Below are 27,250 nucleotides of genomic sequence, written 5' to 3' on the forward strand. Positions count from 1 at the left end.
GAGTTTATGGAAAATAAAGCAAGAATTCTCATGCTTATGAGGCTAAAGCAATCAAAGAGAGGGCTCAGTGGATTATCCTCTTAGTATAACTCAAAGAAACTATTGAAATAGAGGAAAAACACCTTTCTAAAAAAATTTTTTTAATGCTCATTTAAAAAAATTTTTTTTTACACTTATTTATTTTTGAGAAACAGAGTGAGACAAAGCGTGAGAAGGGGAGGGGAAGAGAGAGAAGCAGACACAGAATCTGAAGCAGGCTCCAGGCTCTGAGCGAGCGGTCAGCACAGAGCCTGATGTGGGGCTCGAACCACAAACTGTGAGATCATGACCTGAGCTGAAGTCGGTCGCTCAACCGACTGAGCCACCCAGTTGCCCCTTAATGTTCATTTTTGAGAGAGAGACAGACAGAACGCAAGTGGGGGTGAGGCAGAGAGAGAGACACACACAAAATCCGAAGCAGGCTCTAGGCTCTGAGCTGTCAGCAAGGAGCCCGACGCGGGGCTCAAACTCACAAACCGTGAGACCATGACCTGAGCCAGAGTCAGACGCCCAACCAACTGAGCCACCCAGGTGCCCCCCAAAACACCTTTAACTTGGAATTACTATCTCTAGATTGTTAATCAAGAAATGCACACTATTTTTTTTTTTGGTATAGTATTTGAAAACAATAAACATTTGATAGTTTGGAAAAATATATAAAATATTAATACATATAATCACTAACAAAAAAATAGTGAACTGGGTGCAGTGGATATTTCAGAGAACAGGGCAGAAAATTTCGTGAGGCCTACCGTCTAACTGAGAAGAGAGATGGTAAGAAAACAACAGACTGATTACAGATTGTGTTGAGGGCCATGAAGGAAAGAAGCCGAGTACCATGCTAGAGAGTAAATGATGGGAGAATGTCATTAGATGAAATGGATGACCGGGGATGGTCTGTCCAAAGAGCAAGCACTGAGGACAAGAGGACGGGAAAGATGGTTCCAGGCAGAGGGCAGAGCAACTTGTGGGCCTGGAGAAAGGAAGAGCTGGCGGAGCGGGCAGAGCTGGTGAAATCAGACCAGGCTTTGCACAGGTACGCCTGGAGCTGGGCTCTGGGGCCTAGATGGGGTTTGATGGAGGGGGCAGAAACGAACCGGAACCGTGTATGAAGAGTGCCCCAGGCCTGGGACTGGTTGCTGGAATTCAGGGGATGTGTTTCCGGGATATCAGCAAGGTTCCAAAGTGGGGCATTTGGAAGGAGGGGAAGTAGGAAATAGTTCCACAGATCTGAGCCAGACTGTGGGGGTCTTTGAATCCAAGCAAAATACATATTTTAAGTAATAATAAGGAACCACTATAGGTTTTTGACTTGGGATATAATACGATAAACATGGTCTTTAAGGAAGATTGTGCCACCTCATCTAGGATAGATTATGGGTAGAGAAAGAGACAAGGAAATCAGCTAGGGGAATATGGCAATATTTTAGGTATTTAATAGGCACATGAGCATTGGGGATGGGGAGGAACCCGCCTTCCAGGTGTGAGGAGACTGGAAGTGGTAAAAGTTGGGACCTGGATACAGGGAATGAAATGAGTGATTATGTCAAGGTTTTGAATCTCGGTGGCTGAGAGAATTCATTTTTTTCATTCGCTCCAAAATCATTTGTCGAACATTTACTGTGTGCCATGTACTTACATCCTGAGGACATAATGGTGAGCCCAAAACAGCCTTTTCATGTCTCCGTAGAACTTTCAGGCTAGTAAAAGAGGCCTATACCACACAAGGAAATGATAAATTGCAATAATTCCATGCGCTGTGAAGGTGCAGGATCCCCACTGTATATGCCTATGATATATACAGGGAACCAGGGAAGGCTTCCTGGAGGAAAAGCAAGCCAAAATTCTAAGTGTGAGTTGGGGTTCCACTAGGCCAAGATGAGACAAAGGATCAGAGGGAACAGAATGTTAAAATTCAAAAGCTCTGTGCCAGAAAGGAGGGTAGGAAGTTCAAAAAGCAAAAACAAGACTCCTATGACAACAGCCTAAAGCAAGGAAGCCTGTGACTCTGGGGTTGGGGGGTGGGGTGTGGAGCATGGTGGTGGGGAGGGCGGGATTTGAAGAGGCAGGAAGGGGTGGGTTCCCTCAGAGCTTTGGTTTTTATTGTAAGATAATTGGGTTGATCTACACTAGAGGTATATAAGCAAGGGTGACACGATCAGACTTGCGTTCTCAATCACTCAACCTGGGGGGGAGGAGCAAACTAGAAGACAGTGGATTAAGTATGAAAGGACAGGCTGTGAGGTTACTGCAGTGACCCAGCGGAGGGATGGATAATAGTAACTCGGGCTAGGGCAGTAGCAGTAGAGAGATGGAGAGGCGTAAGTGAATTTGAGAGATATCCAGGAGGGTGGTGGCAAAAACAAGGAAGGGCAAAGTCAGACTGTGAGCAAAGTTGTTACCAAAGTTGTTACCAAAGGGCTGACAGAGGAAGAAGAGCCAGAACGGGAAACAGCAGTAGCTCAAGACTTAAAGTAATGAATTTATTTATTTATTTATTTACTTACTTACTTACTTATTTATTTATGAGAGTCAATGGGGGAGGGGCAGAGAGAGAGGGAGTCAGAGGATCCGAGGCAGGCTCCACACCCCGTCAGCCTGAGCCGAAGTCGGATGCTGAGCCACCCAGGCGCCCTGAGACTTAGAGTGATGATTTAATTAATTAATCAGACATTGACCGAGCGCCTACTATGACCCAAATGCACTGCCAAGTTCTGGAGTCGACAGTAAAATGAAACATGGTAGATGCTATGCTGGCATCTACACAGGATGGAATGGGACCCAAGAGAGAAAGGGCCCAGCTTACAAAATAAGGAAGAAAAGTGAGTGTCACCAGAAGCATCATAGAGGAGATGATGTATGAGCTGCGTCTGGAAAGATGAATCACATTTTCTAGGCAGGCAGAGGAAGGAAGCGTATTCCAGGTAGGGGGACTGCACAAGCAAAGACATGCTTTGTCACGCTGGTTACGGTCCAGGAAATGCAAGTGTTTTACGTGGCTGGTGCAGTGGGGAATGAGGCTCAGGTGTGGATGGGGAACAGAAGAGGACAGGCTGGAGACGAAGGGCAAGACCAGGTGATGGAGGACCTACACAAACCTTACCTTACAGGAAATGGAGACACTGCTGAAGAGGAATCACATGGTCACATTTAGGTGTAGGCAACAGAGCGCTGGAGGGACTGATTGGGATCCAGGAAGTGGGCGCAAGTCCTCTGCCACTGCAGAGCTCTGGCCAGAGGAAATGAGCACAGGGAGGAAGAGATAGGGCAGATAGACGGGATTATTTATCAGTTGTGAGAGGAAGGCACGGGAGAGGAGCTCAGGGTAACTCCCAGATTTCTGCCTTGTATCCCTGATTAATAGTGCAAATATAGAAGAAAGGGGTGTGGGAGTGGGGGAATAACGCATCACTCTCGGACACGTTGACTTTAGGGTGGCCGCGGAACATGAGGTAGTTGGATGCACAGGTCTAGGGCTCGTGAAAGAGATCTAGATTTGTGTGGACAGTACTAGTTCTCACCCACAACCGGTTCTCCTCTCCTGGCCCAGAGCCTCACCTGTAGTTGGGTGGTGCCATGTGACTAGTTCTGGCCAACATCCCATGAATGAAAGTGATGTATTCCCTTCTAGTTGAAGCATTTACTTGCTTAAGTAAGACCTCCTCTGACCCCTTCTCCTGCAGGGTGATCGCGGAGATTTTGTGGTGAGAAGGTAAGGCTGAAAGCTCTAAAGCTGGATCACTATGTCATCATATGGAGGGCAGTTTCTCTGGAGGGTCGCTTGGACCTGCGGTAGATTCTTTAGGAGCAAAAAAATAAGCTTTTCCATATTGACGCTATGGAAATTTTGGGATACGGACTTCAAGCTGTATCACAAAGCTGTAATCATCAAGACAGTATGGTCCTGGCACAAGAACAGACACTCAGGTCAATGGAACAGAATAGAGAACCCAGAAATGCACCCACAAACGTATGGCCAACTAATCTTCGACAAAACAGGAAAGAATATCCAATGGAATAAAGACAGTCTCTTCAGCAAGTGGTGCTGGGAAAACTGGACAGCAACATGCAGAAGAATGAACCTGGTCCACTTTCTTACATCATACACAAAAATAAGCTCAAAATGGATGGAAGACCTAAATGTAAGACAGGAAGCCATCAAAATCCTTGAGGAGAAAGCAGGAAAAAACCTCTTCGACCTTGGCCGCAGCAACTTACTCAACACGTCTCCGAAGGCAAGGGCAACAAAAAAAAAATGAACTATTGGGACCTCATCAAAATAAAAAACTTCTGCACAGTGAAGGAAACAATCAGCAAAACTAAAAGGCAACTGACGGAATGGGAGAAGATATTTGCGAATGACATATCAGACAAAGGGTTAGTATCCAAAATCTATAAAGAATTTATCAAACTCAACACCCAAAAACCAAATAATCCAGTGAAGAAATGGGCAAAAGACATGGAGATTTTGGGATAGTTCTTATCTCACATGTGCTATTAGAAGCCAGGGAGGGAAGGAAGGAAGGAAGGAAGGAAGGAAGGAAGGAAAACTGTGGCCAACAGTGCCAGATGCTGCTGAGAGGGAGGTGCAGTAACATGAGGGCTGGAAAGAGTGGATTGGATTAGGAAATTAAGAGATCATGATCTCTTCTGTGAATGTAGTTTAGGGTTGGCAGTGGCGGGAAATAAGACTTCAGTGGGTTGCACAGTTGAACAGAAATCCCGGGACATAGAGCAGATTGGATCTTTAAAGAGATCCTCTTGTTAAAGAACACCAATAAGTGCTGGGTAAAACATTTTAAACACCATCATTTAAAAATGCATGGCTGAACTAGATGTTGGAAATCCTCAAAGGTAGAAAGGAAGCCCGCTGGGTGAGAGCTGGAGCTGGTGTTTGCTTGGGGAATAGCTGGTAATCTTCGTTGAGCCAGAGCTAGGGTTGAAATGCCATGTGCATAAGATCTGGAAACCAACTCTAAAGCCTGCACGAAGGTGGAAATTTGCATCGGACCCTCTGAAAGGGGACCCACAGTGGGTAAATGAGGAAAAGTCATGCCACAGATGGAAATGGTAGGGATCCTTGTACCAGCTTTCAACAGCAGCATAACAAATGGTCACACAATTAGAGGCTTAAGCGAGTGCACATTTATTATCTCACAGGATCTGTGGGTTACAGGCTTGGGTACAGCTTAACAGGGTTCTCTGCTTCAGGCTCTCACCAGGGTGCAGTTCAAGTATTGGCTGGGGTCTTGGTTTCATCAGAGGCTTGGCTGGGGGGGAAGATCCACTTTGAAACTCCACTTGTTGGATGAATTCGTTTCCTTTTGGCTGTAAGACCGAGGGGGCCCCAGCTTGTCACTGGCTCTCTGTTGGAGTCTGCCCTCGGGTCCTAGAAGCTGTCTGCAGTTCTCTGCCGTTGGCCCTGTTCATAGGTAGTTCAAAACACAATCTCCTGCTTCTTTAAGGCCAGCAGGAGAGTCTTACTAGGCTGCTGGGATGGTCTTACACAGCGTAATGTAGCAGTGGGAGTGACTTCTCATCACCTTTGGCCACATAAAGTAACCGAATCAGGGGAGGGACACCCCACCACCTTTGCTATATTGTATTGATTAGATCCAAGGCACAGATTAAATCTGCGCTCAGGGGAAGGGATTTCACCCAGGGTAACACCAGGGGGCGGACACTGTGCCGCAGTGTAGAATCCTGCCTACAACGCTGGCTTATTCCAATCTTGGCTCTGGGCAAGAGGAGGGCAAAGAGAAAAACAAAACAAAACTTCTTTGAGGATCCTCTAACTGCAAACCCAACTTCAGCAAGTTTTGGGCCAGATTTTGCACTCTGCGGTTCTATATCTTCTATCATTCATTTTACAATACTTTTTAATTTCCTTTCTGATTTTTTTGATGCATGGATTATTTAGAAAGGTGTTTCTTAATTTCAAAATATATGTAGATCTCCTTATCTTTTTGTTAGCAACTTATAAGCATAATTTTTCTGTGGTCAGCAAAAATACTGGGCACGATTTCAATCCTTTAAAATCTGTTGAGACATGCATCATGCATATTATATGGTCAAGTCTTACATACTATTTCGTATGTACTTGAGAAAAATTGTACAGCCTGCGGTTATTGGGAGCAGTGTTCTGTACCTCTATTAAGTCCAGTTTGTGTTTGTGTTTGTTCAGACGCTATATCCTAACTGCTTCCTAATTCTTTAGTTACTGATGTAATTATGAATCTCTCTCCATATATATATATATATATATATATATATGAATGTATATATATATATATACTTTTTTTTTTTTTGAGAGAGAGAGAGAGCATGCACACGAGTAGAGGGGCAGAGGCAGAGGGAGGGAGAAAATCTCAAGCAGTCTTCATGCCTAGCGAGGAGCCTGACACAGGGCTCAGTCTTGCCACTGTGAGGTCATGACTTGAGAGCCTAAATCAAGAGCGGGATGCAAACCATTGAGCCACTAGGGCACCCTCGAATTTGTCTATTTCTACATAAAAATATTTTAATCTCCAAAGGTTTTATATTTATAATATTCATTTAGGTTTTTCTTCCTTTTCCCTTGTGTTTCTGTCATGTTCTATGGGATCATTTTCCTTGTCTTAAGAAGAATAGCTTTAGTCTTTTAATGAAGTGCTACTTACTGGTTGCTAACTCATTTTTAGTTCTCTTGAAATCTTTCTCTTTCATCCTTAAAAGAAGATATTTTTGCTGCTATAGAATTCTAGTTAGGTACTTTCCCCCCACACACTGATCATTTCCTTTCACGATCTTCTGGCCATAAGCTCTTTAAATATTCCTTCTGCCTTGTTTTCTCTCATTTTCTTTTGGGACTCCAACCACATATTTAGACCTTATTGTATCTTCTCTCCTACTCTCCCTTTTGTGTTTTTCATCTTTTTGTCTCTCTTCTTCATTCTGGATGTTCTCTTTTAAGTTATTTCCAGTTCATAATTGCTCCTTTCTAATCTGCTATACAAAATGGCCAATTGAGCTAATTTCTGTATATTTTTTCAGTTCTAGAATTTATATGTTTCAAAACTTGTTTAAGAGAGTGTCTCGTTCTCTGTCCACATTTTTTTTTAAGTAGGCTCCACACCCAACGTGGGACTTGAACTCACAACCCTGAGATCAAGAGTCAGATGCTCTACTGACTGAGCCAGCCAAGCACCCCTCTGTCAACATTTTCGGACTGACTTTTATCTCCTTCACTACAATAAGCATAATTAGCTTATGGCTTATTTAGTCCTGGCTTACGGTATCTTACCTTCTAATTATCTGATTACCTCTTCCTCTAAAATTGGGTTTGAAAAATCATTTGCAGAAGAAAGAGAAGACTAGGATCATGTTTTCTTCCTCCAAACGAGGTTTCGTGGGTTTTTTTGGCCAGAGACCTGGGGGCATCGGCCATCTGGGATCACCTTAATCCGAGTTCAGGGCTGAGTTCACTGAGTGGGTCCACTCACAGCAAGGCATTGTCAAGTGTAAGGACTGGTGTTTTCTGGCTTCACCTGTGCTCTGAGCACGGATGACTGTGTGCACAGTATGTGGTGATGGTGGGCAGTGGTGATGTTTACTTGCGTTTCATCCTCGATGGGTCCTGGGCTCCGTCTTTCATTCCTCAAGCTACCAGAGGCCGGTGAAGCCACCAGAAGCATAGCGTAGTCTCTTGGCTATCTCCAGATTGGCAAATGCTTCCAGGGCAGAAGTGGTCCCGAGGGCTACACTCACCTCTCTGAATTTCCACCATCTCTCGGTTCTTGGCCTGACGATTTCTCATTATCTTGTGGTGCTTTTGTACCCCTAAGATAGGTTTTATGTTTCGCTCAGATGTTAAAAATTTCTTCAGTCAGACAGTTGGTCTGAATTACCTTGTCTACCACTAGTGGAAGCCAAAGTCTCAAGATTTTGCAGTTTAATTGTATTTGAATCCCAACAACAAAGCTCCAGGGGTCCACATCTTAATTGTACTTCGTGCTTCAACAGCAAACAGAAAATTTAAGCAAGGTACATTTTATAATACTAATAAAGGGCAGATAGCATTTAAAATAAGTGTTACAAAAGAGGTATAGGACCTTAATAGAGAACATCAAAAAAAATTTAAGGGAAAACACAAGACCTAATATATAGAAAAACAATCCTTAATTTAATTACTTCCTTTAGTGTCGTTTATCTTGTTCCTCTATCTCCTTCATTTCCTGGAACTGGAATTTATATCTTAAGCCTTGATAGATTCAAGTTAAATATTTTTAGCTAGATTAACATCGCAGGTGACATTGTCTAGTTTATATTTAGTCCCATCAGGAAACATTTCTGGTTATCTCACCATGCGTGTTGCTAAGAATAACTACTGAATTAGGGTGACTGACTTGACTGGAATGGTCTTCAGATTATTATTAGTTATTGTTGATAATAAATCTTCTTATGGTCATTATCACATTTATAACAAAAGTAAAGAATCTAACAACAGTTCCCTTTTCTCACTGACATTGTAATCTATTTCTTTTGCTAACACAAAAATACTTCAAGTTCAACTGGACTTTTTCATATCACGTATTTAAAAAATAATCACCCTACTCTAACTTGCAGACTGCACAGCCAATCACCACGCGGCCAGTTTGCAAGTACTAAACCACATCTACCACATAGAAATAAACGTCTTGTAATTTGAAGGTGGAGATCTGGAGCTGTAGTCTGTGGAGTTTTACCTCCAGGAACCCTGTTCAGCTTATCACCTCCTCTCTTTCCTGGCTGGCTTCACTTTGGGCCGTGACACCACACTCCTGGGGCACAGGTAAATAAATTACTCCATCCGTGGCCTCCTGCCCAAGAGAAGCAGCATGTGCTCCTATAACTGGCTATGGCTAAGGACTAGGTTGGCAGAGCAGTCTTGGCAATGTTTCAGTGTTGCTGAGTGCAGGACGTCACTCATCCGGCTCTCTGGTTCTGGGGACTATGGGGCATGCTTTCAGACTCTGCTCAGATCAGGTGGCCCTGTGAGAAACCCAGATGCTGTTCTCAGCCTGAAATCATTGGCCTGAGGCCTCGAACAGCCCGGCTACTGCACATATTAAGGAGAGCAGTATCTCCTGGCGTATTTGCCATTCGTGGTAACCTGTCTGGGAAGCTCTAAGTTTGTGCCAACACTGCAAACTGGAAAGGTTTAGACGTCTGAGGAACAGCAAAGAAAGGGTAGCCAAAGCAGAATGAACAAGGAGTGGTAGGTGAGGTCCGAGAGGCTGCTGGGGACCAGATCATACGGTATCTTCTGAATAATGGTGAGAACTAGATTCTATTTAAGTGTGATGGGGCATTACAGTTTTATGCAGGGGAGTGATGGGTTTAGACTTACATTTGATAAAGCTCACTTTGGCTACGGAGGCTTGTTAAGAGGTGCAAGTGTGGCAACAGAGAATTGTAGTAGCCCGAAGTGTAGTAGCCGAAGCGGCAGCTTGGATTAAGCAGTGGGAGGAGTGGCCAGATCTGAGAGAAGTTTGAGAGTAGAGGTAACAAGACTTGCTGATGGATTGGATAGGGAAAGGGAGTGGAACTTAAGATTGACTCCTAGTTTTTGGCCTGAGCAGCTTGGGTGAATGGTAGTGCCATTATCTGAGGGAAGGGCAGGCTGTGGGCAGAGACTGAGAGATCTATTTTTGACTTCAGTTTGAGATGCTATTAAGTTGTTCATTGGGCATGTAGACAATATGAGGGAGGGTGAGTAGCGTTCTGGAAATTATTCCATGAAGGTCCATTTCCTCACTGCCTTTCAGTCCTTTACCACTGCTGTGATCTTCTGTCCCCACCATTCAACCAAAACTACTCTAGACAGGGCCACCAGAGACTTCCAAGTGATGAACTCTGATGGGCGTGAAGTCCTCTTAATCTCCCTGAAAAAGTGGCTCTTCTGACACAGAACTCGCCACCGTCCTGATTTTATTCTATTGTCTCCTGGTTTTCCTCCAGTAAGTGGCTATTCTTTCTTTGGCAGAATCCTCCTTATCTACCATTTCTCAAACACCGATGTTCTTTCATGGCTCTACACTGAGCCTTATTCTTCCCTGAATCACAGTTTATCCTGTATTCCAAATCACAGTGAGAATATCTCCCTTTCACTTCTCTTTCAAGCAAGAAAGCTGTGACTCACGTTTTTCCCTTCTTCCATATTCTCTACACTCAATCCCACTGTTACCGTGTTTCTCAATTCCTTTCCGTCCACACTGCCAAGGCCTTAAAAGTCTTCGATGTCTTTTCGCTAGAACGTTCCAGCAGCCGAACTAGCTTTGCCTCTCCAAACTGTCCTCTACTGTTGATAGTGACTTTTCTGAAATGAAAGTTAGCATTCCTCTGCTTAAAACCTTTCACTGGCTTCCCTCTCCTCGGAACAAAATCCAACTTCTAAGCACAGCATTAAGAACTCTAATATAACTCCTATTCATAGTTCGTTCAAGTTCTTCAGTTTTAAGAATGCTGCTCTGTTACATTAGCTTCTCTACAATCATGAATGCTGCTCCTTCCTTCTGGACTTGAATCCCTCACTCTTCTGGCCAACTTCCTCTTTCAAATGCCAGCTCAGCCTTTCTTTTCTGACTTGTCACCTTTCTGCTGTCTCCATGTTTTGTTTTTTTTTATTTTTTAAAAATGTTTGTTTTTGAGACAGAGAGAGACAAAGCATGAATGGGGGAGGGTCAGAGAGAGGGAGACACAGAATCTGAAGCAGGCTCCAGGCTCTGAGCTGTCAGCACAGAGCCCGACGCAGGGCTTGAACTTGCAGTGTGAGATCATGACCTGAGCCGAAGTCAGATGCTTAACTGAGCTACCCAGGCGCCCCATGCTGTCTCCATGTTTTATTGGAGGTTCATTGAACTTCCTGGGATTAGAGTTTTTGCTTTCTTTATTCAGGGTAACATTTATTAACAGGATAGTTATTGTGGTGGTTCTTAATGTGTCAAGTGGGTTAGGCTGAACTACTTTCCAGAATTCTCTTCCCCGAATGTTTTGCTTAGAGTGAGCCATTTGATTCTTGAGCAATTTCAGAGGGCAGGTGTGAAGCAGCAACTGTCCAGTGGCTCGTACATGTTGCTGATCTGTGGCTCAGCAGCTGCAGCTGGGCCTTCCCCACCTTTCCCGCACCACCCTTCAGCTTTTCTAACCTTTGGACAAGGTATGTGTGAAAAAGGACCCGGGCTTTTTGAGGAAATCATACCATCAAAGTCAGAGGTAATAAAAACGGACAAGGGTTTCAGTCTGTGCTTGCGATTTCTACTTGTTCCTGTGTCTCCCACTTTACATCCACCTTGCCTTCTTTACTGCCCGCTCTGTGGACTTCACGCTCCTGCATCAGAAACCAAGGTAAAAAAAGACTTTCAGAGACCAGCTTAACCAGCTCCCACAACAGCAGTCAAATTCCTTACATATATCCTAGTTCTGCTTCTCTGAACACTGATAGTTATATACAAGAAAAACGATGAGGCTAGTGAGACTATCTAAAATGGTACTTGTCATTATACTCTCAAAGCACCTGTGCTAAAGGCTCTATTGTTCACATATTCTTACTGCCTTTCCAAAGATTTTTTAACTTTTTGATAGGGGATTTTCTCTGTATTATCAGTACAGGGTGGTGCTTAGCACCAACTAGGTTCTTATAAATCCTTTGCTAAATGAATAATTTGAAACACCTCTGTTGACCCTAGCAAAATCTCTTTAACAATAAGGGTATCAATCTAATTTATATAGTAAGTGAATATATTATCCATCAATAAATACTGAACTGATATCTATTGTTTCATAAATTAAAATCCTAAGAAGTCAATGAAAATAGCAATTATCCATATGGTACATATTTTCAAATATTTCCTATTATGTAAGCTGTCCTGTGTACAAGGACATCCTTATACAAGTATGGGAGAATTAAAAGCAGACAAACCTATAGAAGGGAAGATTTTTTAAATTTATTTGCTGGATTCTTTAGAATAATTTTATGACACATTGGGTCCATATTTTCTGTAGACATATTACTAAAATAACAAAGTCAATAATGTGACTTGATACACAAGATTTCCTTTAGTTATTTTAAGAATACTAAAAAAGCTTTAAATTTCCAATAGCCTGTCAGTTGGCCAGGAATAGCTTACACTAAATTATCAGTTCAATGACACGTTTGATTTTTACCCATATGACAAATGTTAAAATATTTTAGTATATTACACAACTTGAAAAACCTAGTCTCAACTGTCACTTTAATGCAAGATGGTAGAATTAATTACAAATTTAAACTCTAACTTGGTAATCTTTAGTCAGGCAACAAATTTTATTAAAAGCAAACTGCTTATTCAAACATGATCATGGAACAACTCAAAATACAGAGCAAGAAGGATGAAAAACATCTCACTGGCCAACAGACTGTTTTCATTCTCATGTGAAATTCAAACTTCACTTTTGGGAAAGGTTAAGTGTAACTTCAGTAGACAGCAATACAGAAAGACTATGCCACATCGATGAGTCTCCTTGGTCAACTGCTTCTAGCTGTCTCCACAGAGATAGATGCATTTACAAAACTGGCTGTGCTTGAGCCTTCTTTGCAAGGAGCTTCAGATCTGCAATGCACTTGGCAATTGTCTCCTTCTCCTGTGATAAAGAAAGTGCAATCTGTTTAGACATCTCCAAATCACGGAAGGGTATAAACATTGTAATTCTGAAGGATACCTCCTACAAGATCTTGAGGCTCCTACAGAATCTCAAGATGGATTACTGGCTTGATATGATAGACTAGGAATTCTTTATGTGACATAGGGGAGATACAATTTATTTAAAGCAAATCCCAGAAAACTAGTTAAAATCCCCTGGCTCACAGCTTTTATGAGTGAAATCTACATAGAATTTGAAGCCAGACATTCCTGTAACCACGTGTCACCGATGTTACACAGCTAACAGTTGCTTGAAAACTACCAACCTGACATTAGTAACACAGAAATGTTAAAAATGAGAATAATTTTGTCTCTTTTCTGTATTTTTTGTTTTCCCTGTTTCTTAAATAAACGTGTTACTTTTACACAAGACAATTTATTGAGAAAAAAATCATTAAATGTTGATAGACCCTGTTTTTCTAGTCCTTGAGTGTTATACAGAAAATGACTAGAAATGCCTACATATACTATATATTTGGGAAAGAAGAAATCAAGTAAAAAAAAAAAAAGAATATAAACTTTAAAAAGGAAATCAAATTTAGGTTAATAATAAAAACATTTATTTTCCATTCATGACCAGTGATTTAAGTGGCAAGGAAGAGGAAATGGAGTAGAGATCATGGAATGAGGAAATGGAAGGGACTCAGAAATAGCTTTATTCAGTCTGCTGTACAGAAAAATGAAATCTGTTGGTTAACATTTCCCAAATGATGGAACCTGAATACAAGTCTGCCACAAGCTGTGCCAACTACCTCCCGCTGTCTCTGATACTGAGAGATTCTCTGATACCAAGTTCTGACTGAAGAGGAAAGCCACCAAGGCAGGTGGGCAGCGTCCTCCAAGTTACCACTACCCACAGAAACGAAACAGGGCGACCCTATCGTCTGGAGCCTAAAGACTCCCCACCAGCGGGGCATCTGGGTGGCTCAGTGGGTTAAGCGTCCAACTTCGGCTCAGGTCATGATCTCACGGTCCGTGAGTTCGAGCCCCGCGTCGGGCTCTGTGCTGACAGTGCAGAGCCTGGAGCCTGTTTCAGATTCTGTCTCCCCACCCCCCCCCCCCCTCTCTCTCTGACCCTCCCCCACTCATGCTGTCTCTGTCTCAAAAATAAACAAACATTAAAAAAAAAAAAAAAAAAGACTCCCCACCAGCAATTCCTAGCCTAACAGCGCATCAGCAGAGGCTCGTCAGAAATGAATACAGCTCCAGAAGTTTCAGAACATCATGTACCTGCTGTGCAGAGATGCTCTGCACCACATGCTTCTCCACCCAGTTTATCATGTGCTCTTGTTCCTTTCGACGCATCATGTTCTGCACAGAGATGTGATAGTCCAGGCGATTCTTTACCTCCTTGTATACTCTATGCAGCCGTTCCCGGTAAGTAAGTTCCAGTGCCATAGCAATGTTATTCTGAGGCAAAATTAAGAATTGATGAAAACTGTTTGCATAGTTGAAGGATCATTTCCACTCTGCGGATTCTGCCAGTCAGAACACCCCACCACTTTCTTGTACTTTACACAAAATTATTTTATCTAATATGAGTAAGAGACACATGTGATAAAAAATTCTAATAGCATATTTACAGTAAAAGTATGTTTGAAAGTATATACAGTAAGTTTTCTCCAGTCCCCCCACAGGCCACCACCTTCCTGTATATCCTGTATTTCCTCCCAGAAACATTCAATAAACAAAATACAGGTAAAGGCAGGCGCACGCACGCGCACACACCCACACATCCCTTTTACTAATTATGACACGTAGATCCACCTCAATTTTAAGTTACATTGAATTCTACCATACTGGTGGTTCCATAATGCAGTTTAATTAACTAAGCTCTATTAATAGATTAGACTACTTCCCATTTTTTTCTACTACAAATATTGCTGCATCTGCTGCGTATGTCTGCACTTGTGTGTCAGTCTCTATTGGAATAATAATATCTGTTGAGTACCTACTATGTTCTAAACACTGTGTGTCAATTCAATGAAGTCTTATCATCACACCATGGGACAGTTACTATTACTATATCCATTTTATGGTAAACAAACTGAGGCAGAAGCTAAGGAACTTGTCCAAGGTTACAGAGCTAATAAACTGTGAAGCCAAGATCTGAATACAAGGAGCCAGGCTCTAAAGCCCATGCTCTTAAACTGATCAACACTGTCAAATTCCATATAAACTTGTACTACTTCATTCTCCTACTGGCAACACAAACCCTGACCAATGATGTTTAGAAAACCTTTTACCTCATGCTATTCTCATAAGCAGAAAAAATGAACTTTGTCATTATCTAAGGAGAAAATTTACATATTTAGGAACCATTTACACTTAGTTACTTATCAATGGTCCATGTCCTATGCCTAGTTTTCTACTGGGATATTGGTCTCCCCTAAGGTAACTACCCTTTTGTGTCACATGGAACACACAGTCTTCCCAGTTGGTCATTTAACTTTGTTTATGCTAATTTGTACATGTAAAATTTTTATGAGATCAATTGAACAACTTTTCCTCTTATAATTTCTGGAGTTTTGCAGTTTTTCTATTTTTATTCTCTTTCAAGTTTTTATTTAAATTCCAATAAATATGCAGCATATTAGTTTCAGGTGTACAATACAGGGATTCAACACTTCCGCACATTATCCGGTGCTCATCACAAGTGCCCTCCTTAATCCCCATCACCTATTTCACCCAACCCCCTGCCCCCTCCTCTCCAGTAACCACCAGTTTGTTTTCTACAGTTAAGTGTCTATTTCTTGGTTTGTCTCTCTCTTGCTCTTTTCCCCCTTTGCTCATTTGTTTTGTTTCATAAATCCCACAAGTGAATGAAATCATACAGGCTGTCTTTCTCTGACTTATTTCACTTAGCATACTACTATCAACTCTATCCACGTCGTTGCAAATGGCAAGATTACATTCTTTTTTTTTATGGCCGAATACTATTCCATTGTGTACATATACATCTTTTTTATCCATGGATTTTTTTTTTTTAATTTTTTTTTTTCAACGTTTATTTATTTTTGGGACAGAGAGAGACACAGCATGAATGGGGGAGGGGCAGAGAGAGAGGGAGACACAGAATCGGAAGCAGGCTCCAGGCTCTGAGCCGTCAGCCCAGAGCCCGACGCGGGGCTCGAACTCACGGACCGCAAGATCGTGACCTGGCTGAAGTCGGACGCTTAACCGACCGCGCCACCCAGGCGCCCCAATCCATGGATTTTTTTTAAACTGAGGTATAATTTAATTTTTATAAACTGAAGTGTAATTTCAAGTATATAACATAAATTCAGTATTTTGCATTCATTGTGAAATGGTCACCGGAGTAAGTGTAGTTAACATCTGTCACCACACAGAAGATCCTGATTTTGTTATCTTTATTAGAAAGGCTTTGCCAACTCCAAAGGAATTGTATTTTTTTTCACGTTCTCTTTTTCCACTTTTATGGTTTCATTCCTTAGAAAGACCTTTAATTCATTTGAAATTTATTTTAGTAGAAAGCAAAAGGTAGGAAGCCAACCTCATGTCTACACAGGGGCCCAATTCTCTCCCCTCTATGATGAAACTGGCACGTCTAAATTGCCTTAGCGTTTAGACCTTCTCTTCCGTGGCACCACCCTGACTGACCTTCTTTTCATGCAATGCACATACTACGTATAGTTTCTTATAATCTTATAATGGGTTTTCACATTTGGCAGGATAGGTTCTCACTACTTCTCTTTTCCAAAATATTCCTGGGTATTCTGCTTCTATTAATAATCAATTTGTCCAAGCCCCAACATCCCCTACCCTCAGGCTATCAGTATCTTCCTTATAAGAATGTGTTAAATTTAGAGATTAAAGCAGGGAGAGTGTATCTCTTTATAATATTGAGTCTTCCAACCTAAGAACAAGGTTCTTAGAACCTTAAACCACATGAGCATTTTCTATTTTTTGAAGTAAAAAGTTTGTATTTTTATAGCGAGGTGTACTCGATGCATCGCTTCCTAGATGGTTTATCTTCTTCCACTGTATTTTCTAACTGACTGCTATTTGTATACGGAGGGCACTGATTTCGTTTCTTAGTAACGTTGCACCCGAACAGCTGACTGAATTTGATCATTAAAATTTTTTAACATTTATTTATTTATTTTGAGAGAAAGAGAGAGCACACGCACAAGCAGGGGAGGGGCAGAGAGGAGAGTCAGAATCCCAAGCAGGCTCCACACCATCAGCGCAGAGCCCGATGTAGGAGTCGAACTCACAAACTGTAAGATCGTGACCTGAGTCAAGATCAAAAAGTAGGATGCTTAACTGACTATGCCACCCAGGCGCCCCGAATTTTGTTATTAAAAGTTATGTTGATTCTCTTAGGTTTTCTAGGTATATAATTAGGTAAGCTTTAAATTATGGTAACTGCCTCTGCTAAATTACAGATCTTTTATTCCTTTCTCTTCTCTAATACCACCTACTACCTCTAGATTAAGATCAAATCAACAACAGTGACAGGGACATTGTTATCTTTTAGTCTGTAGTGTGAATCCTTACAGATCTGCCTGTTACACAGAGACATTAATCTCAAGTAGGCCCTTAATACCTCTAAGTACATTTCTTTAGTCCATTGATCTTCCTGGCCTTCTTTCTCCTAATCTCTAGTACCTCCTTGACTACTTTCACTGTCAGCAAATGACCTTCATCCGGCTTCACTGAGAAAAGGGGAGCGGTAAGAGAACTTCCACAAACTTCTACCACCACATAACCTAGTACACCTGAATCCATACTCGTGTACTTGCCTTCCTTTCTGTAACTGCGGCCGAACTGTGGATGCAGCCCATCCCCCTGCACTCTATGTCCCAAGCCCTCTGGCCTACTAAAGGACATCACTCCAGCAAACTTCTCTCCCCTTTTCTTGCATCAGTTTTTCTCTCTCCCCTAAATTCTATCAGACACTAACATGTAATCATACTTTCCATCTTTAAAAAATCTCGATTCCTACATCGTCCCCTCCTAGCTGCTAATTTCTCTGCTCATTATTACAGTAAAACTCCTTGACATTTTTGACAGTTGTCCTTACTGACTCCACTTTCTTCTTTCCACTTTTTCTTCAACCTACTCCAATCACTTTACTAAAATAGCCCTTACCAAGGTTACCAAGAACCTCCATGTTGCTAAATGTACAGCAAATTCTTAGGCCCTTTATTTCCTCACCATAACTAGGATGACTACAGATTGACACTGTCCTTGTTTTCACCTGTTTTGTTTTTGTTTTTTTCTTTTCATCATGTTCTAGTCTTGTAATTTTAAGTACCATCTGTCAGCTCATGACCTCCCCAATCTCCAGCCTAGAATCCTCCCCATAAATTCCAGACTCCTACATCCAATGGTCTGTACCTAACAACTGTACTTGGCTAACTTGTAGGCATTTCAAACCAGTGCTACAAGACTGAAGGCTATTTGCCAGCAAAGCAATCAGAGTGACACTTCAACAAAAGTGGGACTGTATTACTCCTCTACTTAAAAGCTTCAATGACTTTCTCATTTGGAGAACAAAGTCCATAGAGAAGCCTAAAAACTTTACCTGATCCAGTCCCTGACCACTATCTACTTTGCTACATTTTCTCCTCCTCACTCATTCCTCTTCAGCTACACTGGCGTCCTCACTCTTCCTGGACTACACCAAACAAGTTTCCAGGTGTAGGCCCTTGTGATTTTTCTTCCCTCTGCTGCAACGCTATTTTCCCAGAAGTCCACATAGCTTGTACCATCACCTCTTCAGGTCTCTGTTCAAGTATCACATTAGAGATCTTTCTAGACTGCCTGATAAAAATAACTCCCCCCTTGTAAATCTCTTTTCCTCTAATTAGTTCCTTTTAACTCTATTCCTTTTCTACCTAGTTAATTGTTCTACATCTCACTTATTACCAGTTGGCATTCCCATCTGCTCAATTATTGTTTTTCTATCATTCTCTCAACCCCTGGCTAGAAAGCAGACTCCATGAAGGCAGACTTTCTTTTATTCCCAACACCTGCCTTGACGATCAGCAGCTATTGAATATTTCATAAACAGAAATGCAGTGACTACCTATTTGAGTCTTATGAAAAAGCTGTATCTTCAAAAGGCAGATTTTATTTCATTCTCTGGTTGAAATCTAAATTATGTACAGAAAGGTTTTAAAGTTTTCTGAGGTTTTTAAACATTTACGTGCTTGAGAATCCTTATGAATCAGTTTTTAAAAACATAGATTCTGCTTCCAGTCTTTGACTGGGTCCAAAAACCTGCACCAAAGACGACTGACACATGTGGAGACCACACTAAGAAATACTGGCCTACATCCTTAATATTTTAGATACTTGTATCTCGTTTTTCATTTCATACATGCTTCTGTAACATAAAATATCAATATAAGGCCATGTCACTGTAAATATCAGGCATAAAGCACTGGGCTCAGAGGAGATAACAATATGATTGTTAAAGCAAAAATACTTGAACGTGTTCCAAAAATGTTCCTGAAACTAAGTAGTTTAGCATCTAATGATGCCTTGACCGTAGTAAAAAGTTCCACTGTTTTCTGAATTTGCTTTGTAAACTGGAATATAAGGTATCAGATTTCCTCACAGCAAGCATATATGAAACACAGAGCATGTACTTTGCCTATGGCCTTAGAGAGCGAATACCATTTTTTAGTCAGCTATAATTTAATAACTACTTTCCTTCTGTGTGGATCCAAAATATGTTCTTTTGTAACTTTTAATTTTAGAGTAGTAATTCTAATTATTTATCCATTTGACGGATATTGAATATCTAAATAGCTGTAATTGCCAACCCCCACCCAAATCTCTTTTCTTAATAAAATGTGTTCAACATATTCAACCATTCCTCATAAGAGATTCTAATTTTTGTTTTAAATGCACACAAACGAGTAACCATTCTCCTTAGGAGGTTCTGAAACCTACCCTCTGGACATCAAAAAGGTAATGGCGCTTTTGAACCAGTGCTTGCTGTGACTTTTCCATATCAATTGCATCCTGGATCTGCTTGATGGAAGCCTGTTTCACCTCTTCTAGTTGGGCAATTTTTTGCTGCAATTATAATTTTACAACAAAGATCAATGAAAGCATAAAGGATAACAAGAATAACTTCATTACATGCTTCTTCAAAGTTATATTCTTCATTTGTGAAAACACCCACAAAGAGACATACAGATACAGGAAAAAATGCACAAATTCTTAAAAATAATTGCCCACAATAGTTACACAACATCCTGTTGAATGAACAAAACTGGAAAAACTGGAGAAAGTTTGGTAGATTTAAAAAAATTTATCTCAAATTAGTAACTAGCATTAATACAATTTTCATCATTATAATTAAATTCACTTCTTGTTAGTTAACATTAACATCAGAAACATCACTTGATGGCATTGATGCTTTCAATTTTTTTTAATGTTTATTTATGAGAGAGAGAAACAGAGAGCAAGCACAGAGCCTGATGCAGGGTTTGAAGTCATGAACTGTGAGAACATGACCTGAGCCAAAGTTGGATGCTTAACTGACTGAGCTACCCAGGCGCCCAGCATTGATGCTTTCAGCACAATCTAAATTGAGAAATAAGGTTTATGATTCTTACCTCATTGAGTTTATCAGCAAATTCTCCAACAGAGGCACCATATTTTTTAATTACATAGATAAGCAATCCTATTGTTGATACGGCAGTAAAGGTCTCTGCAGTGATCACATATATTTCTTTGGACAGAAAATATAAGATAAGCCCAGTTCCAAGCACATAGGGTCCTAAAAGAAAGAAAAGTTATTTTATGATGGATATACTGTATCTGAAAGGGAAGACAAAAACCTCTGCATTTTATTAGTTGAAGGTATTATATAATGATTTAAGATAACTGGATTTAAAGATGACCCTGCCCTGAGGAGCCATATGGTAGAGTTGAAAGAATAAGGATGTGGACTCCAGGAAATCTGACTCTATAACATGTAAGAAATATTAATAATCTCTGAATTTAGTTTCCTCATCTGTAAAATGGGAATGGTACCTTCTTCACAGGGTGGATGAAACTGAGAAATAATGTATGTAAAGTGCCCAGCACAACTGCTTAACAAACCTAAACGTCAGGTTACTTCCAGAAGTAATTTGTGCGGCAAAATATACTATTTCTTTATATTGAATAGGAAACAGACACTGGAAATAAGCAAAAAGAACCCAATATAAAAGCTGTATGAATTAAATAAATCGCAGGACTCTCAATTCTTACAGCACCTAATTGCAATGCTACAAACATAGCTATCTTTTTCTTTAACCAGGACATGAGTTCCGAAAGGACACAAAAGCATGATGTATGTCCCTTTAGGATCTTCTGCTATGCCTCAAAACATGTGAGACAAGGACAAAGCAGGCTTTAGGGCAGCATTTTACAGTTTTTCTGAGCAACACTAGTACCAAAGAATGTTAGGATGTATTATGAAAATAAAAGGGTTATAGTCTAAAATGTATTTTATCCATTTTCCTGAAAAAAACTTTCAACAGTTCCTTTTTTTAAAAAAAATTTGCCTCCAATATATAAATTTTATTTTTTTTAAGTTTATTTATTTTGAGAGACAGTGTGCATGCATGCCCACATGGGACAGAAAAAGAGGGAGATAGAATCCCAAGCAGGCTCTTCACTGTCAGCAGGGAGCTCCTAGAAACAGTGAGATCATAACCTCAGCAGAAATCAAGAGTTAGACGCTTAACTGACTGAAGCACTCAGATGCCACTCCAGTATACAAACTTTAAATCTGACTGTGAATCAGAAATTTTATTTTATCTAATGTTTTTCTTATTTTTGAGAGCACACAAGTGGGGGAGGGGCAGAGAGAAGGGGACAGAGGATCTTAAGCGGGCCCTGCGCTGACAGCAGTGAGCCCAATGTTCAGCTTGAACTCATGAACTATGAGATCATGAAATGAGCTGGATGCTCAACAAACTGAGCTACCCAGGTGCCCTGAGTGCAAATCAAAAATTTTAAGTATGAATTTGCGAAAAAGCCTATTCATATGTAATGTTTTTTATCACCTATAGGGATCTGAGGACCCTAATGTTTCTTGCAAATTCAGGTACAGAAATGCTATTTTGGGCCACTCCCTGGAGGGTTAAAACAAAACAAACAAACAAAAAAACCCAAAAAACTTTGGTTTCCTATGTTCCACAGTCACACCAGTAGTTGTAGCAAGAAAGGCACTGCAGTAAAAGTAAAAAAGTAAAAGTAAACACTGAATTGGAGACCCTGGGTGTAAGTCCAACTCAGTCACTAAAGACAGAATAAATGTCAGCAAATTCTTTATTTGCTAGTTCTTCTGTGAAATAAAAAGTTCTTACAGGACTGTTAAGGATTAAATAACGTAAGTGAAAGAATACTGCATTATAAAAATGTAAGATCTCAGAATAGTTTATGCCTTTTTAAAAGGGAAAAACCTAGTATGGCCCAATTTCTGTTTTAATTCTTATATATACAATTTAATAATCTCTATCATCTCACCTAGCTTTATTTCAATCCATAGTTCTTCCACTAACTGACAGTACCTTATACAACTACTCATTTCTTTACTGTCTGTCCTGTAACAGAACACGTGTTCCATGATGGCAGGCACCTTAGTTTGCCCCTGTATGCTTAGAAGAATGCCCTGCATAGGGCAGGCATTTAATAAATGTGGTGTATCAACAAATGGCACAACGCTATAAAATCAAGTTAAAATCCCTAACACATTTACTCCAAAGACAAGTTAGAGCAACCGAATCAAAAGTGTTACATTGAATCACTTCCACAATTTACTTTTGACTTCATTTTTGGGGTATATGGAAGAGGTTAAGAGGCCACTAAAATCCTAGGTACACATAAACCATACCATGTAAACATACTATCGAACACTGGGCAAATGCTTACCTGTTACGCCAGTTTTGGGATAAAGGAACTGGAAGAACTCCTCGGGGATCAGCCCAAAACGAACTTTTCCTCCATATTCAGGAAGAGGTGGTACAGGGGCAAGGCTTGGCTGCCCTGTGTGAAAGATCCTTGTTGCCTGCAATACCCTTCGGGTAGCAATTACACAAATTTAAAGCCTATTCTTTAAAAAGAACACAATGTACGCACAATTAGTAGAAACAATAAATGGGGATGAGGACAGAGGTGGTTTCCCACTGTCATAATGGAAAGGGAACAGACCAGGAACAGGAAAGGGAGGGTTCAATAATTAGCTGTGTGACAAAGGTGAATGACTAAAAGATTTGTTTTGTTTTTTAAAATGTTTATTTTTGAGAGAGAGAGCATACAAGTGGGGTAGGGGCAGAGAGAGAGAGAGACCGAGGCTCTGAAGTGGGCTGTGCGCTGACAGCAGTGAGCCTGACATACGGCTCCAACTGATGAACCATGAGATCATGACCTGAGCCAAAGTTAAGATGCTTAACTGACTGAGGCACCCAGGTACCCTGACTGGAAGTTTTATGTAACTATCCACCCAAACCAGAAGCCCTTCTGTAGGTCTTAAAGGTCATCTGTCTAGCACTTTGTATGTCTATTACTGGAACTGAAAACATAACATAGACCCTGCAGCCAGATTATCTGGGTTTAAATCCTAGACGTGCCACTAGACTTTGAGCAAGATTAAGCTTCTGTAATCAGATTTCTCTCCGTAAAGTGGGAATAAAGAACATGCTTTTATAGGGCTGCTGTGAGGATTTTATGTAAAGTCTTAGAATGGTGCTAAGCATACGGTAAAGTTCTATGTAAGCGATTAGCTATTACAGTACAGGTCCACTGTGTTGAGAGCACCTTGATGGCAAGGACTTTGGCCCTTCTGAATATGCTCTGCGATGGTGTGCTAACTAATCATGGTGTGAAACAGGCCTTTTCAGTGTCGGACAGATTATGTTGGTCTTTAAGCTGAACTGCTGTGTACAAACTCGAGACCTCTATCCATTAGTTCTAATGTTATTTTTCTATATAACACACATAATGCTTGTGCATCTGGGTTAAACATCTTCAGTTCTCTCACAATCCTAACTGTCCCCCACAAGGAGCTGTCTGGTTTTATTTACTAAAAGGAGGTATACAGAACTGAACATAATACTCTAAATACAGCTTGATCAATTCATTCATTCTCCAAATATACATGGAAGACCTGCAAATGCCATTATTGGGTTTGAATCACTGTACTATTACCATGGGTTTGTAAACTATGCTCATATTCCAACAGCTCAAGGTTGCATTTTTAGAAGTTACAGTATATTGGTATTTCATTAAAATTCTGATGAAATAAAATCCTCTAGTCTTTTTATATATGCTGTCAGCTCCGTCTCCTTCAAATTCCCAACATGTTTTTGTCCCCCACCCCCCTGCTCTGCCTCTATCCCTTTGCAATGTAGGCGTTTATACTATTTCATTGATGTTGGTTTGCTGCTTGTCTTTTGAATATTTCTCCTCTCAATGTCTTGACTAGCCCACCAACTTTTGAAATCTGAGAATCATGCTCAAGATTCTTTCATTTAAATGAGGGTTTCTCAACCTCACCACTACTGACTTTCTGGACTATTGTCAATTTTTTTTGTTGCTGTGGAAGGCTGTTCTGTGCACTGTAGAGTGATTAGCAGTACCCCCAAGGCCTTTATACACAAGATGCCAATTAGCATCCCCTCTCCCACCCAGTGGTGACAACCAAAAATGTCTTCAGACATTGCCAAAATGTCCCCTGGAGAGCAATACTACTCCAGGACGAGAACCAGATTTAAATCAGTGGTTTAAATCTTGAACTATAGAAGTTGCTTCAACAAGTTCTTGAACTATTTAAACTTGCTTGTTTAAACTATAAAACTTGCTTCAGACCAACTCAAATTCTCTCCCCAACTGCCTTAGTTCAAGCCCTCATTATCTCTGGCCTAAACCAGTTAACAATCCCAAACCTGGTCTCCCTGCTTCTCGACAAATATACCTCTTAAACTTAGCTCCTTCCCGCTACTGCCAATGTTTTTAAAATGCAAATTTGACTTTAAAACTCTTCAATAGGCTCTCCTGCCTACAGAAAACAAACTCCTTAATATAGCATACACGATTCAGCACCTGTCAGATTTTATATCATCTTCCTTCATTCTCCTACCCTCTAGCCATATGGAACTACTCAGAGCTCTCATAAACAAACAAAAAAAACAAAAACATGCCTCATGCTGCTCCTTCTGCCTGGTATGTCTTTCACTAAACGGCTGCCAAGCCCAAGCAGCCTTCACAACATTTCAAGCATATCCTTTATCAAGACCTCCCCAATCTCACATTCAGTCATCCTTATGTCAGGTGTTGACAGTACAGCAATGAGCAGACAAGGTCCCAGCCTTCACATTCTAGTGGGGTTGTGGAACGTATGAGTGTGTAGGTCCACATACAATTTCAGGCACTGAAAGTCTATGAAGAAAAATGGGGTGGGGTAAGGTAAGGAGGTAGGGAGCAATGCAGTGCAAAAGGCTTTTTTGGTAGGAGGTCAGACGACACATGAGTCAATGACCTGGGGAAAAGAGAGAACAAGTACAAAGACCCGAGGCAACAGTAAGCTTGGCAATTTTCAAAGGAACAGCGAGAAGGCCAGCATGGCTGGAGAGTGCTAAAAAGAGAATATAAAGAGATAAATCGAGAGGGAGGATGAGATCAATTCATGTTGGATCTTCTGCGTTATGCTAACTCTGAATTTTATTTCAGTGGGATGGGGAGCTCTGGAGGGTTTTGTTGGGACTGGGGGGAGGGGTGGGGGTCATGTAATCCTTAAGACTACTGTGAGAACAGGTTGTAACAGGACAAGAACGGAGATGCAACAAGACTAGTTAAGAGACTACTGAAATAGACCAGGTGAAAGTTGACAGTGGTTCATACTTCAGTAGCAGTGGTAGTGAAAAAAACAAGAGTCCAGATAAAATCTGGAGGAAGAGCCTTGTTGAATAAATTAAATATGGAATGTGGAAGGAGAAATCAAGGATGTTCCCTATATCTTATATACAGTTATTTTATTTATGACTTCTATTGCAATTACTTGTTAACTTGTCCGTATGGAATCTTTTTTTTTTCTGATAAGCTAGAAGCAATTATAGCCTCACTTTATTGCACACACAAAAAATGACAGATGGATTAGAGCCATTTTTTCACGGCACAAATAGCTATCAAATCTGGCAAGATTTAGGACTAAGTCGGGAAGCAAAAAGAAATTCCAAAGAAAACTGACATGTTTTACGAAACATGAGTGACAGACGGTAACGCTAATCACATACTATGTATCAAGCACTGTTCTTAGAGTTTCACAGGAACCAAGTCTCTTAGTTCTCATAACCCACAATGTACTATTATCTCCATTTTGCAGATGAGGAAATTGCAGTCACACAGCATTACAAGTGTAGGAACCAGGTGTATCACGTTCTAGCTTTAGAGTCTTTGCTCTAAACCACTACTCTCTACCACTGCCTTCTCTAGAAGACTGAGCTCCACAAAACCAAGTTAGTTAGCCTTCCTCATTTTTCTATCTTTGGTTATGTAGGTAGGAAGACATTTACTGAACGAATGATTTCTCTGACTCTTAAGATTTGGTAGTAAAAGTTGGAATCTGGGAGAGACTGAAAACAACATTCTTCTTTTATTTAATAGAACTCGTTTTTGGGTATGCAATTTATCAACTCCGATTCCGCTGTGGACTGTGGCAGCTACCTCTACCTGAAGGTCAGAAGGGAAAGGGGCGGGGCTTAGAAGACACCAAACACCAATTTCCAGCTTAGTTAGAACACATCACTTAGCCTATTAATCTTTGCCGTGAGATGACACAATGTTCCAGGCGGTTAGAACAACACAAATGTTTGAATGAGACTTTAAGCTTTTCAAAATTACCTAAAGAGGGTAACTTCAGGCCTAAAGCTAAAAGGGGGTTACAGAGAAATGAAACGAGGTGATAAGGACGAAGGGCAGTATTACACCTCTCCTACTTACCCTGGACCGAGGAAGGCTGCGTTCTTCAGACGGGGGGCTACACAGAAACAAGGCGCAGGTCAGCAAGGTCAAGGTGAAATCTCGTCTGCCCCTCCCTCGGTCCCCGCGAGGTCCGCCCACTAAGACCATGGACTCCTCTTTCCTGTCCCCCGGGACTCCCACGCTCCCCTTACGAGAGACGTAATTCATTTCTCACTCAGGCCCAAGTCTTGCTGCGCCTTTCTACACCCCATTTCCTCCCACCCCTCCCATGGAATCCTAGACGCATTCCTTTGCAATCATCCTGATAGCCCGGACTAGGGTCTAGACGGCTCACCCGCTGCAGCGGCCGCAGAAAGCACCACCCGGGACAGCATAGTCAGCGAGGGTCCACGCAGCACTCTCCGCGTCCTAGTGACCCGGGCAAGAGACACTGTCAGGGGCGGGAGCAAGATGGTCGCTCACAAGTCTCGCGAGAACACAACGTTGCGTCCTCTGGCCAGTAACTGGCCTCGGATTTTTTTCTCGCGATAAGAGGCACGGAACGCGGAGACCCTTTTGCC

At 41.2% G+C, this 27,250-nt stretch overlaps 1 protein-coding gene across 2 annotated transcripts; it reads right to left on the bottom strand.

Annotated features, from left to right (window-relative positions):
- Positions 1-4,056: 4,056 nt before the first annotated feature.
- On the bottom strand, positions 4,057-27,167 carry ATP5PB (ATP synthase peripheral stalk-membrane subunit b). Of its 2 annotated transcripts, none has more exons than XM_047870901.1 (7): positions 27,025-27,167; positions 26,709-26,745; positions 22,644-22,789; positions 20,336-20,499; positions 19,665-19,790; positions 13,886-14,147; positions 4,057-4,067 (listed from the first exon to the last, which is right to left on the bottom strand). In XM_047870901.1, the coding sequence occupies exons 1-6, from the start codon at positions 27,062-27,064 to the stop codon at positions 13,911-13,913; spliced, it is 750 nt and encodes a 249-aa protein (XP_047726857.1). In that variant the 5' UTR covers positions 27,065-27,167; the 3' UTR covers positions 4,057-4,067; positions 13,886-13,910. The 2 variants fall into 2 exon arrangements, with proteins under 2 accessions (XP_047726857.1, XP_047726855.1); XM_047870899.1 differs by lacking the exon at positions 4,057-4,067 and adding an exon at positions 12,343-12,678 and having other exon boundaries at positions 13,968-14,147; positions 27,025-27,164.
- Positions 27,168-27,250: the final 83 nt, after the last annotated feature.

Source organism: Prionailurus viverrinus, chromosome C1 (assembly GCF_022837055.1).
Source record: "Prionailurus viverrinus isolate Anna chromosome C1, UM_Priviv_1.0, whole genome shotgun sequence".
NCBI lineage: Eukaryota > Metazoa > Chordata > Mammalia > Carnivora > Felidae > Prionailurus > Prionailurus viverrinus.